We start from the raw sequence: 19,089 nt of genomic DNA, 5'->3' as shown, positions 1-19,089 counted from the left end.
ATTTGTTTTTGATATCTGTAAGTCTGCTTCTGTTTTGTAAATGAGTTCACTTTTATCTTTTTTTTAAAGTTAGATTCCACATATGAGTAATACCATATGATATTTGTCTTTCCTATTTGACTTACTTCACTTAGTATAATCTTTAGGTCCATCCATGCTGCTGCAGATGGCAATATGGCTTTCATTTTTATGGCCGAATAATATCCTGTTGTATATATGTACCACGTCATCTTTATCCATTCCTCTGTCACTGAACATTTACGTTGCATTCATGCCCTGGCTATTGTAATTAGCAATAAACATCAGGGCACATGCATCCTTTTGAGTTATGGTTTTGTCTGGATATATGCCCAGAAGTGGGAATGCTGGATCATAGGGTAGCTCTATATTTAGATTTTTTAAAGAACCTCCATTCTGTTCTCCATAGAAGCTGCATCAATTTACATTCCTAACAACAGGGTAAGAGGGTTGTCTTTTCTTCACATCCTCTCCAACATTTATTTTTTGTAGAGTTTTTGATGAAAGCAATTCTGACCAGTGTGAAGTGATACCTCATTATAGTTTTGATTTGCATTTCTTTAATAATTAGTGACACTGAGCATCTTTTCACGTGGATTTTGGCCATCTGTATGTAGTCTTAGGAAAAATATCTACTTAAGGCATCTGCCAAATTTTTTGATTGGGCTGTTTTTTTGTTGTTGTTTTTTTTTTTTTTTTTTTTTTGATAGCTGCATGAGCTGTTTGCATATTTTGGGGATTAATCCCTTGTCAGTTGCTTCATTTGCAAAACTCTCTCTCAATCTAAGGATTGTCTTTTTGTTTTCTTTGCTGTGCAAAAGCTTTTCATTTTCATTAGGTCACGTTTGTTTATTTTTATTTTCATTACTCTAAACAGTGGATTGAAAAATATCTTTCTGTGATTTATATCAAAGAGTGTTCTGCCTATGTTTCCCTCTAAGAGTTTTATAATATCCAGCCTTACATTTTAGGTCTTTAGTCTGTTATGAGTTTACTTCTGTGTATGGCATTAGGGTGTGTTCTAATTTCATTCTTTTAGGTGCATTTTTCCAACACCACTTATTTAAGAGACTGTCTTTTCTCCATTGTATGTTTTCCCCTCCTTTGTCAGAGATTAGGTGGCCGTAGGCACATGAGTTTATCTCTTGACTTTCTATCCTATTCCCTTCCTCTATATTTCTGTTTCTGTGCCAGTACTATGCTGATTGTGCCAGTATCATACTACCATTACTGTAGCACTGTAGTGTAGTCTGAAGTCAGAGAGCCTGATTCCTCCAGCTCGGATTCTTCTTTATCAATTTCTTTTTCTTTTCTTTCTTTCTCTTTTTTTTTTTTTTTTTTTACTGTTAAGGATCTTTTGTGTTTCCATACAAATTTAAAATTTTTTGTTCTAATTCTGTGAAAAATGCCCTTGGTGATAGGGACTTCAGTGAACCTGCAGATTGCTTTGGGAGGTAGTCATGTTCATACTGATTCTTCCATTCAAAGATCATGGTATATCTCTGCATCATCTTTGATTTCTTTCATCTTATAGCTTACCAAGAACAGGTATTTTGTGTCCTTGTTGTTTTTCAGTCTTGTCCTGCATAGAGGTTTCTCAGGAGACAGATAAGGTAGTCTAGTATTCCCATCTCTTTAAGTATATTTCACACAGTGAAAGGTTTTAGCTTAGTCAATGAAGCAGAAGTACATGTTCTTCTGAAATTCCCTTGCTTTTTCCATGATCCAGCGGATGCTGACAATTAGATCTCTGGTTCCCCTATCCTTTCTAAACCTAGCTTGTACCTCTTGAAGTTCTTGGTTCACATACTACTGAAGCCTAGCTTTTAGGATTTTGAGCATGATCTTGCTAGCATGTTAAATGAGTACCATTGTACAAGTTTGAACATTCTTTGGCATTGCCTTTCTTTGGAATTAGAATGAAAACTGACCTTTTCCAGTCCTGCGGCCATTGTTGAGTATTCCAAATTTGTAGTCATAATGAGTATAGCATTTTAACAGAATCATCTTTTGGATTTGAAATTCTAAGGCCCACTTACCTGACTTACACTCCAAGATATCTGGCTCTAGGTAAGTGACTACACCATCGTGGTTATCTGGGTCATTAAGATCTTTTTGGTACAGTTCTTCCATCTACTCTTACCACCTTTTCTTAAGCCCTTCTTCTGTTAGGCCCTTCCTGTTTCTGTTCTTTATTGTGCCCATCTTTGTATGAAATGTTCCCTTGGTATCTATAATTTTCTTGAAGAAGTCTCTAGTCTTTCCCATTCTATTGTTTTCCTCTATTTATTTTCATTTTTCACTTAAGAAGCCTTTCCTATCTCACCTTGCTGTTCTCTGGAACCCTGCATTAAGTCGGATATATCTTTCCTTTCTTCTTTGTATTTTTCTTCTCTCAGATATTTGTGAGGCCTGCTCAGACAACCACTTTAGTTTCTTGGATTTTTTTTTTCTTGTGTACTAGATCTAATCCCTTGAATCTATTTATCACTTCCATTGTGATATCCTAAAGGATTTGGTTTAGGTCATACCTGAATGGCCTACTGGTTTGCTCTACTTTCTTTAAGTCTGAATTTGCAATAAGGAGCTGGTGATCTGAGCCACAATCAGCTCCAGGTCTTGTTTTTGCTGACTGTATAGAGCTTCTCCATCTTCAGCTGCAAGGAATAAAATCAATCTGATTTCAGTATTGACCATCTGGTGATGCCCATGGGTAGAGTCATCTCTTGTATTGTTGGAAGAGCGTGTTTTCTATGATTAGAGCATTCCTTTGGCATAACTGTTAGCCTTTGCCCTGCTTGATTTTGTACTCTAAGGCCAAACTTGCCTGTTGTCCCAGGTATCTCTTGACTATTTTTTCATTTCAGCCTCCAGTGATGAAAAGGACATCTTTTTTGGTGTTAGTTTTAAATGGTCTTGTATGTCTATATAGAAAAATTCAGCTTTAGCTTCTTTATCGTTAGTGGTTGAGGCATAGATTTGGACTACTGTGATGTTGAATGGTTTGCCTTGGAAACAAACCAAGATCATTCTGTTGTTTTTGAGATCGCATCTCAGTACTGAATTTCAGACTCTCTTGTTGACTATGAGTCCTGTTCCATTTCTTCTAAGGGATTCTTGCTTAAGGTTTTCTATGTATATAATTTCATGTCATCTGGAAACAGTAATACTTTTACTTCTTTTCCTATTTTGATTCATTTATTTCTTTTCCTGTCAGCATTCTCTGACACCTGTGGCTAGGACTTCCACAACTATGCTAAATAAAACTGGTGAGAATGGGACATCCTCGTTCCTGAAGTTAGAGGAAATGCTCTCTGTTTTTCACCCTCGAGTATGATGTTAGCTGTAGGTTTGTTGTATATTGCTGTTGTTGCTGTCCATTCACTAAGTCATGTCTGACTCTTTGCCACCCCATGAACTGCAGCACACCAGGCTTCCCTGTCCTTCACTATCTTCCTGAGTTTGCTCAAACACATGTCCACTGAGTCGGTGATGCCATCCAACCATTTCATCCTCTATCACTCCCTTCTCTTGCCCTCGATCAATCCCAGCATCAGTATCTTTTCCAATGAGTTGGCTCTTCACATCAGATGGCCAAAGTATTGAAGCTTGAGCTTGTGCATCACTCCTTCCATTGAATATTCAGGATTGATTTTCTTTAGGATTGACTGGTTTGATCTCCTTGCTGTCCAACGGACTCTCAAGAGTCTTCTCTAGCACCGAGTTCAAAAGAATCATTTATTTGGCACTCAGTCTTCTTTATGATCCAACTCTCACATCCATACCTGACTACTGGAAAAACCATAGCTTTGACTATACTGTCCTTTGCTGGCAAAGTGATGTCTCTACTTTTTAATTTACTGTTAGGTTTGTCATAGGTATTCTTCCAAAGAGCAGGTGTCGTTTAATTTTGTGGCTCCAGTCACCATCCAGAGTGATTTTGAAGCCCAAGAAAATGAAATTTGCCACTCTTTCCACATTTTCTCCATCTGTTTGCCATTAAGTGATAGGACTAGATGTCATGATCTTTATTTGTTTAATATTGAATTTTAAGCCAGCTTTTTAACTTTCCTCTTTGACCTTCATCAAGATGCTCTTTAGTTCCTGTCTGCTTTCTGCTATTAAAGTAGTATCACCTGCATATCTGAGATTATTGGTATTTCTCCCAGCAATCTTGATTCTAGCTTGTTCTTTATCTAGCCCAGCATTTTTCATGATGTATACATACATAAGTTTAATAAGCAGGGTGACAATATACAGCCTTGACATACTCCTTTTCCTATTTGGAACCAGTCTGTTGTTCCATGTCCAGTTCTAACTGTTGCTTCTTGACCTGCATACAGGTTTCTCAGGAGACAGGTAAGGCATTCTGTTATTCCCATCTCTAAGAATTTTTCTGATATGAAGAACTGAGTCATTTGAAAAGACCCTGGTGCTGGGAAAGATTGAAAGTGGAAGGAGAAGGGGATGACAGAGGATGAGATGGTTGGATGGCATGACCAAATCAATGGGCATGAGTTTGAATGAACTCCAGGAGTTGGTGATGGACAGGGAGGCCTGGTGTGCTGCAGTCCATGGGGTTGAAGAGTTGGACACAACTGAGCGGCTGAACTGAACTGAAAAATTTTCCATAGATTTTTGTGATCCATACAGTCCAGGGTTTTAGTGTAGTAAATAAAAAATATGTTTGACTGGAATTTTGCTGCTTTTTCTGTGATCCAGTAGATGTTGACAATTTAATCTCTGTTTCCTCTGCTTTGTCTAAATGCACCTTGTACCTCTGGAAGTTCTTGGTTCATATACTGCAAACGGCTAGCTTGAAAGATTTTGAGCATTACCTTGCTATCATGTGAAGTGAGGGCAATTTTACAGTTGCTTGTACTTTCTCTGGCATTGCCTTTCTTTGGGACTGAAATGAAAACTGACCTTTTCCATTCCTGTGGCCACTGCTGAGTTTTCCAAGTTTGCTGGCATATTGAGTGCAGCATGTAACAGCATTGTCTTTTGGCATTTGAAATAGCTCAGCTGAAATTCTACCACCTCCATTAGCTTTGTTCATAGTAATGCTTTCTAAGGCCCACTAGACTTCACATTCCAGGATGTCTGGCTCTAGGTGAGTGACCACACCATTGTGGTTATCTGGGTCATTGAGACCTTTTTTGCACAGTTCTTCTGTGTACTCTTTCCACCTCTTCTTAATCTCTTCTGCTTCTGTAAGGTCCTTGACATTTCTGTCCTTCATTGTGCCTGCCTTGACACAGAATTCACATATGTCCTTGCTATGTCTGCCAACAGCTTTTATGACCTCAAAGATGTTGAATCTTATTAAACTTATAATTTGGGGCACATTCCCAAAGTTATGGAAATTAAAGTTTACCATCATGAAAATTACTTTTCTCCCTTTATTTAAAGTAATTTATGTCCACTAATATTTTATAATTTTCTCCACAGAAAACTTGTCCATCCTTTTTTTTTTTTCCTAGTTTAAGTGTTTTCCTTAATTATATATCTTAATTATTTATTGAATGTAGGGAAACCATTTGACTTTACTTTAAGCAGTGTTGTTTTTTAAACTGCTCTGGTTGGCTAAAACAAACCATCAGAATGAATCCTATAGAGAAAAAAAAAGATATTATTGTGTAATACTGAAACATATACCAAGTCATAATGTGAAACACAAATTTTAGTTCTTAGTGTAGATTATGGTCAGGTTTGAGGGTATAATTTTTATGTATTTTTGGTTTGTTTTTCAGTGAGCATATGTAGATGTACTGTTACTGATTTCATGTCTGAAAAAAATCTGTTTCCCTTCATTTTGAATAACAGTGTAATCAGTTATAGGATTATACATTTCCTTAGTGGTGTGAACATATTTCTAACGTTGATTAGAATTCTGCTTGAATTCAATTGTTGTTTATCTGTAAACAGTCTGTCTATTCCTTCCTGTATTACTTTAAGCCCCCCCACCCCGCCACCTTTTTATGATTCTCTGAAGTTTTATTATCGCTAACTTAATTATATTATTATTTTCAGTGCTCGGAGGGAATATTCAATCTAAGGACCCGTTTATTTCTTCTTCTCTAGTAAACTCCACCATTGTTTCTTGGAATGTTACCTTTCTCTCCTTCCTTCTCTTCTTTGTCATTTGTTAACCTCCACTACCTAACAACTTACCTTTCAAGTTTTACAACTACTCTTAGTTATTTTTATTCTTACTTGTATATTAATTCTTCAGCAATTATCATCCTATTTGTTCATTCTCACTTTGACTGTTACAACATAAACTTTATTATATCAACTAAGATATCTTTAAAATTTTTCATTATACTGACCATTTTTTCAGTTCTAAGATTTTTAGTTGTTTTCACTCATTTTAATTGTTATTTTTCTTGTATAACTTTAGCCTCTTTAGTTTCACCATCACTTTTTATGGACATGTATTTCTTTTCCTCTGATGAACTCCTAAAATTCTATAAAAGTCTGCTTCTAATTGTTCTATTATTTGTTTTCATTCATCTGCTGATCAGTATCCTTTTTTCTAGCTGTCTTTCTTTAAAATACATTTATTGTGGAATTTGAATTTGCAGACTCTCCTTAAGTAAACTAGTTATTTTTTAACCTCTCTTCTGACACTCATTGCTTTTAGTTTGTTGGTTCAGTTGCTTCCACTTGTCCTCTGGGCCTTAAGCTGCAGCTCTTTTCTTACATAATTCACTTGGATTTTTGTTCCACAGGGCATATGAGAACTTAACCTACAAAAAGAACGGTGTTAGTGTTGGTCACAGGATTGTTTCTGTATTCTCCAAGCCTCTAAGGTAAAAACTTCATACAGGACAGTGGTCCATGAAGGAGATGGCATGGTTTTACTTCAGCATTATTTTCCTATGTGGTAGCCTCACCCCAGGCTCTAAACTTACTCCTGTTCCTTTATAGGATTCATATTTTAAGGGCTCATAAGTCTGATGCTTCAATCATTCTAACTGGTTTATATTTCTGTTCTGTTTATTATTTAAGGAAAAACTTGTTTTTGAAATTATCTAATTTTTATTATGTTATCAATTATGCTATGTTTTAAAGTCAGAGATAATCTTAGTGTTTAAATTTTCAATATCATATTGACCATGATAGTAGTAGTAGTGGTCAGATAGTAATAGCAGACAGTAGTAGTCAAGCGGTCTTGACTCTTCACATATAAAAAGTAAACTATGACACTTTCCTTTACCTGTAACTTTGAAGTCCAAGCGGTTAAAAACCAGACCTTCTCATCTTTAGTTGCCCATACCTAATAATCTGTGTCACACTTAAAGCAGGTAATACACACATTTAATTTGGTGGCTCTTTCCATACTACCTTTTATACCTCAGAGTAAAAAATTCATTCTACGTGAATTGAAAAGATAAAGGACAGCCTTCATTCTAGTATTTCCCTGTATTCAGATATATAAAGGATATAAACGTAAATCTGATTTGTGAAAGTATTTAGAGCTCTCTTTAAATACTTAATGAATTTATTTTTTTGGTAAAAGATGCAACAAAATGAAATGTGTTATTCCAGATTTATCAAAATAGGATACCAACAATGTAGGAAGAGTCAGTTCATCTCCTTCCACAGACACACCAAAATTACAACTACATGTAGAGCAACTATATCTGAGAATGATCTGAACGCTAGTGGAATGGATTTTCTACAGCTATGGGTATAAAGAAAAGCTCCATCAAGACAAGAAAAAAGAGAAAGATGGCAATCTAATTAGAACCCACACAGCTAAAGTGGTGACACACAAGCAGGAGGAATATCATGGTTGCAAAGGGCTCCAAGTGTCACACCAGCCTCCCCAGCCTCAGGTACTTGCATTGGAAAGAAGAACTCTCATAACACCTGACTTTAAAAATCAGTGAGGCTTATGTCCAAGAGCACTGAAGGGTTATGGGAAACCACGACTTGGCTTGCGAAGAGGTTGTGCACACATTCACTCATTCTGAGCTCCAGTGCAGCGCAGTACCTTGAAAAGTACCTAGGTCATACACTAAGGAGATATGTTGACTGATTTTACAGCATGTGCCAGAGTAACAGGAATCTTTTGGAATTTTTGCCAGGTACAGAAGTGCTGAAAGGCACCATATTTTTCAACTCTCTTTCTACCCAACCTGACCCATTTCTGTCATTCTCCATCAACTCAGCTATAGTGCGCACCTGGCCCTAGTGTTCCCAAGTACCAGCCCTACGCAACTTATTCAATTTGGCCAGTGGCTCTCTCTCTCTCCAAAACCTGGAAAGCTGCTTTGGCTGAACACCTATCAGATTGCCCACAACAGCTGGAGTCAGAGGTTATAGCCAGTTGGCTTAGGGGCCAACACCATCCCCAGTACACCTTCAGCAGTTATACCCCAAAGACAATTGGAAAGCACACACTGCTTGACCACCTAATTCTGGTAAGCAGAGGGGGTTGTGTCTCTGGGCCAAACAAGACACTTTGTACATAAGTCCACTCTTTCAAGTGTAGGAGACATAGCTAATTTATACTGAAAACCTAGAAAGAAATACAGTTAGGCACAAAGAGGAGACAGACATCAAATGAAAGTACAAATCAAAACCTCAGAAAATAATCCAAACAAAACAGAGATAAACAGTTTACCTGATAGGAAACCAGAAAAAAACAAAAAACCAAAAAAGGTTAAATAGGCTCACCAATCTTGAGAGACAAATAGATGAACTCAGCACTTCCACGAAAGAGAAAGTTTTTTAAGTGAACCAATCTGAACCAAAGGATACATTAACTGAAATAAAAAATACAAAGAGGGGAGTCAATAGAAGATTAGAGGATGCAGGAAGGACTCACAATCTGCAAGGCAGATTAGTGGAAATAACCCAATCGGGAGAGCAAAAGAACAGAGAGTAATGTTTTTACAAATAAATATATTTTAAGAGATCTCTGGAACAATACCATGCAATACTATGATTTGTATTATAGGAATTCAAGAAAGATAAATAGAAAGGGATAGAAAAGCTGTTTGAAGAAATAATGGTTGAAAACTTCCATAACCTGGAAAAGGAAACAGCTAGCCAAGTCCAGGAAGCACAGAGAGTATCAGACAAGATGAACCAAAAAAGACTCACACCAAGACATGCTATAATCAAAATATCAAAAGTTAAAGAGAGAATCTTAAAATCAGCAAGAGAAAAATAAGTTAGGAAACCCACAAAGACTATCTATTTAGTGACCTTACAGCAGAAACTTCACAGGCCAGAAGGAACTTGCTTGATATATACAAATTGCTGGGGGATAGGAAAAAAAAAAAGAAAAAAGAAAACTTCTGATAAGAATACACCAGTGGTTATTCACAATTAAAGGAGAGATACAAAGTTTCCAAGATAAGCACAAATAAAAAAAAAAAAAACAGTTCATCACCACTCAGCTGACCTTATAAGAAATATTAAAGGGGCATCATTAAATAGAAAATAAAAAGGATATAATGAAAAATAAGAAAAAAACTAGAAAAAAAATCCTACTGGTAAATCCCAAACATGTAGTAAAGGTAATGGATCAACTACCTATAAAGCTAGTATGAAGATTAAAAGACAAAAGAGGCAAAAAAAAAATTACATCTAAAATAGAAAAGCAACACACAGATTATAAAAGAGGGGCAGTAACAGTGTACTACTTTTGGAATGTGCTCAAATATATGCAATCATCATCCTTAAACGTATATGTAGGTTGTTAGATATGAACCACATGCAAAAAATTGATAATACATATATAACAAAATAGAGAAAGAAATACAAACATAACACTAAAGAAAGTCAACAAATTACAAAAAGAGAACAAGAAGAAAGGAACAAAATAATCACAAAACAACCAGAAAATGACTACAAAAGAGCAATATGTACATAGTTGTCAAAAATCACTTTAAATGAACAAAAGGCTCCAGTTAAAAGACAGTGTTGCTAAATGCCTACTAGAGAATCATATATGTGAAGATTCACAAAGTGAAGGGATAAAAATTATATGCTATGCAAATGGAAACAAACAGAAGGTGGGGTAGCAATATACTTTAAAACAAAGATTTTATCAAGGGAAAAAGGAGGGCATCATGTACTGAAAAAGGGAGATTAATCAACCAAGAGGCTATAATGCACCCAACATAGCAGCACCTAAATACATAAAGCAAATAATACATAAAAAGAGAACAGTAATACAGTAGGAGGAGGAAACTTTACCATAACTACTTACATCATTGAATAGATCAGCTAGACAGAAACCGGTGAGGAAACATTGGGTTAAATGACATATTAGACCAGATAGATTTAACTAGAGAACATTTCATCCTAAAACAGCAAAATACACATTCCTTTCAAGTGCACATGGAATATTCTCAAGGATAGATCACGTTAGGCCACAAAACAAGTCTTAATAAATGAAGATTGAAATTATATTAAGCATTGTTTTCTGACTGCAGTGTTATGAAACTAGAAATCATTTAGAAGAAGAAAACTGCAAAAAGTATACAAACATGTGGAAAACAAAGAACATTCTTCTTAATCAGTGGGTCACTGAAGATATTTAAGAGAAAAGAGAAAAATATCTTGAGACAAATGAAAAGAAAAGCACAACAGTCCTAAATTTTCAGGACGGAGAAAAAACAATTCTAAGAGGGAAGTTTATAGTAAAGGTGTATGCCAAGAACCAAGAAAAATCTGTCTAGCCTTACAAGTAATAACACAGAAATAACAAAGGATAATAAGATTACTTCAAAACATATACCAACAAATTGAACAACCTAGAAAAATCGATAAATTCCTATCAATATACAATTTTACAAGACAAACTAGGAAGAAATAGAAATTTTTAATAGATCAATTGATAGTAATGCAGTTGACCCAGTTAAAAAAAAAAGCAGGGTTTTTTTGTTTTTTGTTTTGTTTTGTTTTGTTTTGTTTTTGCATCTGTCTCCTCAGGAAGGGCAATAAAGGTGAAAATAAATGTGACCATATAAAACCAATAAGCTTTTCTTACAGTGAAGGAAACTCTCAACCAAATAAAAAGAAAACAACTGAACAAGAGTACATATATACTTTGATTAAGCTGTTTCCAAATTACCACTATAGAAATGGGATCTGTAACACACTATGGCATCTCTTAAATATTATCAAAATAACATAACCAGAGCTATCTTCATAAAACAGAAATCCTATTAAATACATGCCTTAAAGCTTTCCATTGTTTTCCCTTTATCTACTACAAAAGTTGAAACTCAATGTCTTAAATATTAGTATATCAGTGATCACTGTACCATTTTCACAATAACTAAAGGTAGAAGTAACTCAAGTATCCATAAACAGATAAATGGATAAATAAAATATGTTATATACATACACGGAGAAGGCAATGGCAACCCACTCCAGTACTCTTGCCTGGAAAATCCCATGGCTGGAGGAGCCTGGTAGGCTGCAGTCCATGGGCTCGCGAAGAGTCGGACACGACTGAGCTACTTCCCTTTCACTTTTCACTTTCATGCAGTGGAAAAGGAAATGGCAACCCACTCCAGTATTCTTGCCTGGAGAATCCCAGGGATAGGGTCGCACAGAGTCGGACATGATTGAAGTGACTTAACAGAAGCAGCAGCATATACATACAAGAGAACATAGTTCAGCCATAATGAGGCAGATGAACTTCTGGTACCTACAACATGAATTAACCTTCAAAATATTATGCTGAGTGAGTTACAACACACAATAAAACAAATATTGTATGACTCCATTGATATGAAAAATATACAATAGCCAAATTTATAGAGAAAAAAATAGATGAAAGCTTACCAGGGAATACAAGGCTGGGTAATGGGGAATAATTGCTTCAATGAGGTATGTCTTTAAAGAGAAAGAGCTGTTTTGGAGATGCATGATGGTGAGGGTTACACAATACTATGAATGTAATTGATATCACTGAATTGTTCAATTAAAAATAGTTGAAATGGATCACAGCCATTCTGACTAGTGTGAAGTGGTACCTCATTGTGGTTTTGATTTGAATTTCTCTAATAATGAGTGATGTTGAGCATCTTTTCATGTGTTTGTTAGCCATCCGTATGTCTTCTATGGAGAAATGTCTATTTAGTTCTTTGGCCCATTTTTTGATTGGGTCGTTTATTTTTCTGGAATTGAGCTGCATAAGTTGCTTGTATATTTTTGAGATTAGTTGTTTGTCAGTTGCTTCATTTGCTATTATTTTCTCCCATTCAGAAGGCTGTCTTTTCACCTTGCTTATATTTTCCTTTGTTGTGCAAAAGCTTTTAATTTTAATTAGATCCCATTTGTTTATTTTTGCTTTTATTTCCAGAATTCTGGGAGGTGGATCATAGAGGATCCTGCTGTGGTTTATGTCTGAGAGTGTCTTGCCTATGTTCTCCTCTAGGAGTTTTATAGTTTCTGATCTTACATTTAGATCTGTAATCCATTTTGAGTTTATTTTTGTGTGTGGTGTTAGAAAGTGATCTAGTTTCATTCTTTTACAAGTGGTTGACCAGTTTTCCCAGCACCACTTGTTAAAGAGATTGTCTTTACTCCATTGTATATTCTTGCCTCCTTTGTCAAAGATAAGGTGTCCATATGTGTGTGGATTTATCTCTGGGCTTTCTATTTTGTTCCATTGATCTATATGTCTGTTTTTGTGCCAGTACCATACTGTTTTGATGACTGTGGCTTTGTAGTAGAGCCTGAAGTCAGGCAAGTTGATTCCTCCAATTCCATTCTTATTTCTCAAGATTGCTTTGGCAATTCGAGGTTTTTTGTATTTCCATACAAATCTTGAAATTATTTGTTCTAGTTCTGTGAAAAATATGGCTGGTAGCTTGATAGGGATTGCATTGTATTTGTAAATTGCTTTGGGTAGTATACTCATTTTCACTATATTGATTCTTCCGATCCATGAACATGGTATATTTCTCCATCTATTAGTGTCCTCTTTGATTTCTTTCATCAGTGTTTTATAGTTTTCTATATATAGGTCTTTAGTTTCTTTAGGTAGATATATTCCTAAGTATTTTATTCTTTCGTTGCAATGGTGAATGGAATTGTTTCCTTAATTTCTTTTTCTACTTTCTCATTATTAGTGTATAGGAATGCAAGGGATTTCTGTGTGTTGATTTTATATCCTGCAACTTTACTATATTCATTGATTAGCTCTAGTAATTTTCTGGTGGAGTCTTTAGGGTTTTCTATGTAGAGGATCATGTCTGCAAGCAATAAGTGCTGGAGAGGGTGTGGAGAAAAGGGAACCCTCCTACACTGTTGGTGGGAATGCAAACTAGTACAGCCACTTTGGAGAACAGTGTGGAGATTCCTTTAAAAATTGCAAATAGAACTACCTTATGACCCAGCAATCCCACCGCTGGGCATACACACTGAGGAAACCAGAATTGAAAGAGACACATGTACCCCAGTGTTCATCGCAGCACTGTTTATAATAGCCAGGACATGGAAACAACCTAGATGTCCATCAGCAGATGAATGGATAAGAAAGCTGTGGTACATATACACAATGGAGTATTACTCAGCCATTAAAAAGAATTCATTTGAATCAGTTCTGATGAGATGGATGAAACTGGAGCCGATTATACAGAGTGAAGTAAGCCAGAATGAAAAACACCAATACAGTTTACCAACACATATATATGGAATTTAGAAAGATGGCAAAGACGACCCTGTATGCAAGACAGCAAAAAAGACACAGATGTGTATAACGGACTTTTGGACTCAGAGGGAGAGGGAGAGGGTGGGATGATTTGGGAGAATGGCATTCTAACATGTATACTATCATGTAAGAATTGAATCGCCAGTCTATGTCTGACGCAGGATACAGCATGCTTGGGGCTGGTGCATGGGGATGACCCAGAGAGATGTAATGGGGAGGGAGGTGGGAGGGGGTTCATGTTTTGGAACGCATGTAAGAATTAAAGATTTTAAAATTAAAAAATAAATAAATAAATAAATAAATATATAGTTGTAATGGCAAATGCTATGTTTTACATAGGTTTATCTAATTTAAAAAACTGATAATGGAATATAACAAAAACTATTGAATGGTACACTTTTAATTACATTTCAATAAAAATTTTAATACTCTTTTCTTGACAAACCAAATCCTTCAATATTGGACTCCTCTCTAGGACTCTAGCCTGTTCTCACACCATTCATGCCGTACAACCCATATTCTAATCATACCAAATGATGTGTCACTCCTTGTCTACTCTTTGTTTTTCCATATATTTACACTTCAAATTTTCGGAGCCTTTAGTCCAGAAGAGTAGTTTGCAATTATATTTTGTTCTGAGGACTTTTGCACTCTTAAAAAATATTGAAGACTCCCGGAAAACTTTTGTATGTGTGAGGTATTATCTATTACCTTGTTAGAAATTTAAACTGAAATGTGTTTTAATATATATTAATATATTTTAAAAAACAAAATGATAGGATACTAATATAAATACCATCATATATGAAAATAGCTGCATTTTTTAAATGAGAAAAAGCAATGTTTTATCATTTCATCAGTGTGCTTAATGACTGGATTACTAGAATACAGCTGAATTCTCACATCTACTTCAAATTTGTTGTGTTATTTTAGTTGGAATTTATAAAGACAATCCAAATTCACACAGCTACAGAGGTGAAAAAGGAAGGAGGGTTTTAATAGCCTTTCAGATAATTCTGAATATCCTTTTATAGTACAGAACATGGAAAGCAAAAGTTACTTAAAGGTTAGATTCAGTGTAGAATCAGAAACCATAGTGATGAATGTTTCATACTCTATTGCATTAAATTCATTGGTCTATCTTATACTCGTAATGGATCATTTACCCAGGAATGATTTTATCATGTCATTAGGAAAATGTTGGTTCTCTGAGTTGCACATATTTTCCAAATGTTGACAATTTCAGTATGCAACAACCCCCCAAATTGCTAGTAATACCACTACCCATCTCATCAGAAAAGCCCTTAAGTATCGTGAAACTATCAAGCTTATTATAGTAGATACAATTCTTCTAAAATTTTAATTTTTACATGAAAGCTTGATTTTTATTATTTGCAACAAATGTAGGTTATTTTCCTTGAAATGATATACTCGTTGTATTCAGTCTGCCACACAACCAGGTCTGAATAATCATAGTTTGTCTGTTCCTCATTCAAGTCAAAAATAATGTCAGTTAAAAGAACCATGGATTTACATAAAGACAGAAATACACAGTTTCCTTTAACAGCCGTTGGACTTAAGAATGCAATAGAAGTTCCTTATTTGTATTTTATCACAGAGTATAAGAGGTGTAATCTGAAGGATTAGGAAAGATTAAGATTTAATAAAATTTTTTTTTTACCTTTTCTTCAAGGACATTCTTAAGTTAAACTGGCTTTTTTTTTTTTTTCCTGCTATTAAGTGGCAGTGAAAAATATAATCACTACTAGTACTGTTTGGTGCTGCTGTCTTGATTAACGCTAAGGTATCAGCAGTTGAGCCACAATGGTTTTTCCACCATTGGTGCAATTTTTAACACTGTAAAAAAGGCAAATATCTATTATTATTATGAACATATTTTTGATCACTTAGATTCCTTGACTCGGTTCAGTGGTACCCTCTTCCGTTCCCCAGACAGATTATTTATTCTCTAGACCTTTAGTATCTTAGAGACTCTATTAAATTTCAATAGAAATTTAGTTTTTTAAATGTCAATAGTTTGTTTACTTATAGTTTTCTTCTTAAGCTGTGGCTTCTATGTTTATACCCAAAATGTCCAACAAGGAATCTGGAGCACAAAAAATGAAAAAGTTAATAGATTACATGTGCAACATGAGCACATTCAACTCTAAATTGTATTAGTCTAAGAAAATGGAGGGAGGACCAAAGAGAATTATAAACTTCATAGAGATATAACTAAAGAATCAGCAACTCTCAAATGTCTGAACTCTATGATCAGTATATTTATAGTCGTATCTTCATATTTACACACACACTAGAAGGCAAAATAGCATGAATATACCATGCTATATGTATATTTGTGCTAGAATATACAAATTGCTATAAAACTATCCATAAGTATGGTACCCTACAGAATAAAGAAATAATATTTTATATTTGTATATACTTGAAAGTACACACTTGAACTCACTTGGAAAGGCTGAGTCAGATTTGAATAGACCCAAAGGATTTTGAGGATATTAAATGTTGAAAGAACAAAATAAACTATAGCAGGCCTAGCATGGGATGGTAATGTATAATAGAGTTTGACATAAAGTATCTATTTTTCACATGAATAAAATATATGAGTAGATACTGGATCTCTCTAGTTATCTCTCTAGTTAATATATATTTATATTAACATAAGTTGACTCTTTTATCTATTAGCTATATGATAGTAAATATTATAAAATAATTGTTGTCAAAAGTGAGGGAAAATAGGTCTTTTTCATAAGCAGTTGATGAAATTATATATTAATATAGTCTTCTTGAAAAGAAATTTGACCAATTATAAAAATAAACATTGATTTTGCAGTTCTATTTCTAGGATTCTATACAAAAGCAATATTCACATGTGTGAAAAAATATTTATGTGACATTCATTGTACGTAATAATAAGACACCAAAATAACCTAAATGATTGTCAATAAGAAAATGGTTAATGTTGATGTATGGCAAAACCAATACAATATTGTAAAGTAATTAACCTCCAATTAAAATAAATAAATTTATATTTAAAAAAAAGAAAATGGTTAAATAAATTAGTTTACCCTTAGTACAGGAGAGATGGGCTTCCCAGGAGGCACTAGTGGTAAAGAACGTGCCTGTCAGTGCAGGAGACATAAGAGACTAGGGTTCAATTCCTGGGTCGGGAAGACCCCCTGGTCAAGGGCATGGCAACCCATTCCAGTTTTCTTGCCTGGGAAATCTCACGGACAGAGGGGCTTGGTGGGCTCTAGTCCCTAAAGTCGCAAAGAACTGGACACGACGGATGTGACTTGGCACACAGACACAGGATAGATAGAGGCTTTCAAACTAACGAGATAGAGCCTTATATACTTAAATGAAGGCTTTTAAAGATATATTCTAAGTGAAAAAAAGCAGGTGAGCATTGCATACAGATCATTCCATTTTTGTAATTACAAATGAAACACATACCTATAGAAAATTCTGGAGGCATGACAGCTGTCACAAGTAAGTAAATGAAATTGATGTTGCAGTGATGGGGCAAAAACTTCATTTAAAATCAATATTACTGGAACATTTTACAATAAATTTATGTATTATTCTGAAATTTAAAGAGTAATGACAAAAGATTGACCTCAATAAAGTAAAATTGGGAGAGTAAGGAATATATGGAAATCACATAGAGATGTTAAATGAGGAATAGGAAGATCGTCCCTGTAAAGTTGGATGACAGGAAGAGGTTTCTCTAAATTATATAGATAATTAATACAATATTACATTTGAGTCCCATAAAATATTAAAATGACGTCTTATAAAATTTTAGAAATGTCTTAAAAATGTCAATTCATTAGTTACATTCTCTCATCAAGAATGTTATATACATATACATGCACACAAACCAAAAATAATCTCTGATATTTGAGAAAACAAAATTCACCAAATATAATTAGATAGATATCCATAAAGCTATAATTTTTCCCATCAGAAGAAAATAAAATTAGTAAGTTTTATACTAATGAAAATTATTTCCCATGAATTTTAATAAACATTATAAAGGAATATATTGAATGTTCCATGATTAGAAGCTAATAATCATAATATTCATGCTGTATATGCTAAGCAGTTAATTGCTTCTTTGACTTTTGGGGGTTTGGATGATATAGTTGCACTTGTTTGAGAATAAAAACTCTAGTAAAATCTAATCACTACATGCAATCACCACTCTAATTTCTCTACTACTCCAAATGATAACCGTTTCCACTAAATTATTAAAAAAAAAAAAGTTGTACTTACTTTCAACAATTACTTGTCTGTCTTCCCAGTTATCTTTAATAAGCTGTATATTTCCAAAGTGTGCATCACTGTAGAAGATTCGGTTGGTACCTTTTCTCTGATTATAGTCAAAAGCCAAGGCTATGACATTCTTGAAATAACGTGGATTTTCATATGGCCTTATTGGTGAATTTAAGTTGGTTTCATCAGAAAGATGTATACTTTTTAATATTGTTCTCCCTGAATACAGCAAATAGCCTTCATGCCTTAGGCATGTAACTCCATCTTCTGCCAAATATCCATGGGCACAAGCACAAGTTCTCCAGGAATTTCCTCGATAAAGACAGAGCTGCTGACATCCCCCATTGTCCTTGGCACAAACATTGGTCCCTAGAGAGAAGAAAAAGATACATAGAAACATTGTGCTTTTGCTTTTGTTTTCTATATAGTTTTTTCTTAGAAACATATTAAAAATTAACATTGAATCTTCTGGATTATTTTATTCTTAATTTTAGACTGGTCAGTAAAAAATTCAAACACTGTAAAGTACTATTTTGTGGTGGTTTTTTTTTTTTAAGTCACTCTACTTTAAAATATCAGATTTATAATTTCACACTCTTCTGCTCCCCTCACCATCTAAAGAGAATTATTTAAAAGTTAACCTTAATCTGTTAGTTAAATACATAACTTTTTTGAAACTTGATACTGAGATTACAATAGGTTTCAAGTATTGCAATCTTTGGAACAAGTACTAATTCACTCAAAACATGAACTGAGTTCACCAAGAAAAACAAAGAAGCATACCTGTGTCTATGAAGTATATAAGGTATCAGAGAAACTTATGGTACCAATGTTCCTAACATTCTAAGTATACTGGGCATAAGTTTTTTACTCCAGTTTTGAGTGAGCGTTTAATATGCTATTAAGATTTCTATGTCAGACTAATTCTCCTCTATGAATCCATCATTGTCTTCAAAACAATTAATGTTATATACCTTTGTTTGATGTCAAGAAAATTATAATTTATTTTAATGGACACTTAAAATGATTATTATCTTAATGGAAGTGATATTAAAAAATATCTAAGTCACTGTCATACCAAT

The 19,089-nt window shown here is 34.5% G+C and overlaps 1 protein-coding gene across 1 annotated transcript in view; it reads right to left on the bottom strand.

The window, feature by feature from the left end:
- The window catches only part of LRP1B (LDL receptor related protein 1B), a 2,196,232-nt gene that overhangs the window by 585,014 nt on the left and 1,592,129 nt on the right, over positions 1-19,089 (bottom strand). The window contains exon 41 of the mRNA XM_060411151.1: positions 18,008-18,376. Coding sequence (XP_060267134.1) covers positions 18,008-18,376 — 369 coding nt within the window. The remainder of the gene's footprint in view (positions 1-18,007; positions 18,377-19,089) is intronic.

Source organism: Ovis aries, chromosome 2 (assembly GCF_016772045.2).
Source record: "Ovis aries strain OAR_USU_Benz2616 breed Rambouillet chromosome 2, ARS-UI_Ramb_v3.0, whole genome shotgun sequence".
Classification (NCBI taxonomy): Eukaryota; Metazoa; Chordata; class Mammalia; order Artiodactyla; family Bovidae; genus Ovis; species Ovis aries.
The sequence above is the reverse complement of the archived record's forward strand: the minus strand, read 5'-3'. Positions and strand labels throughout refer to the sequence as shown.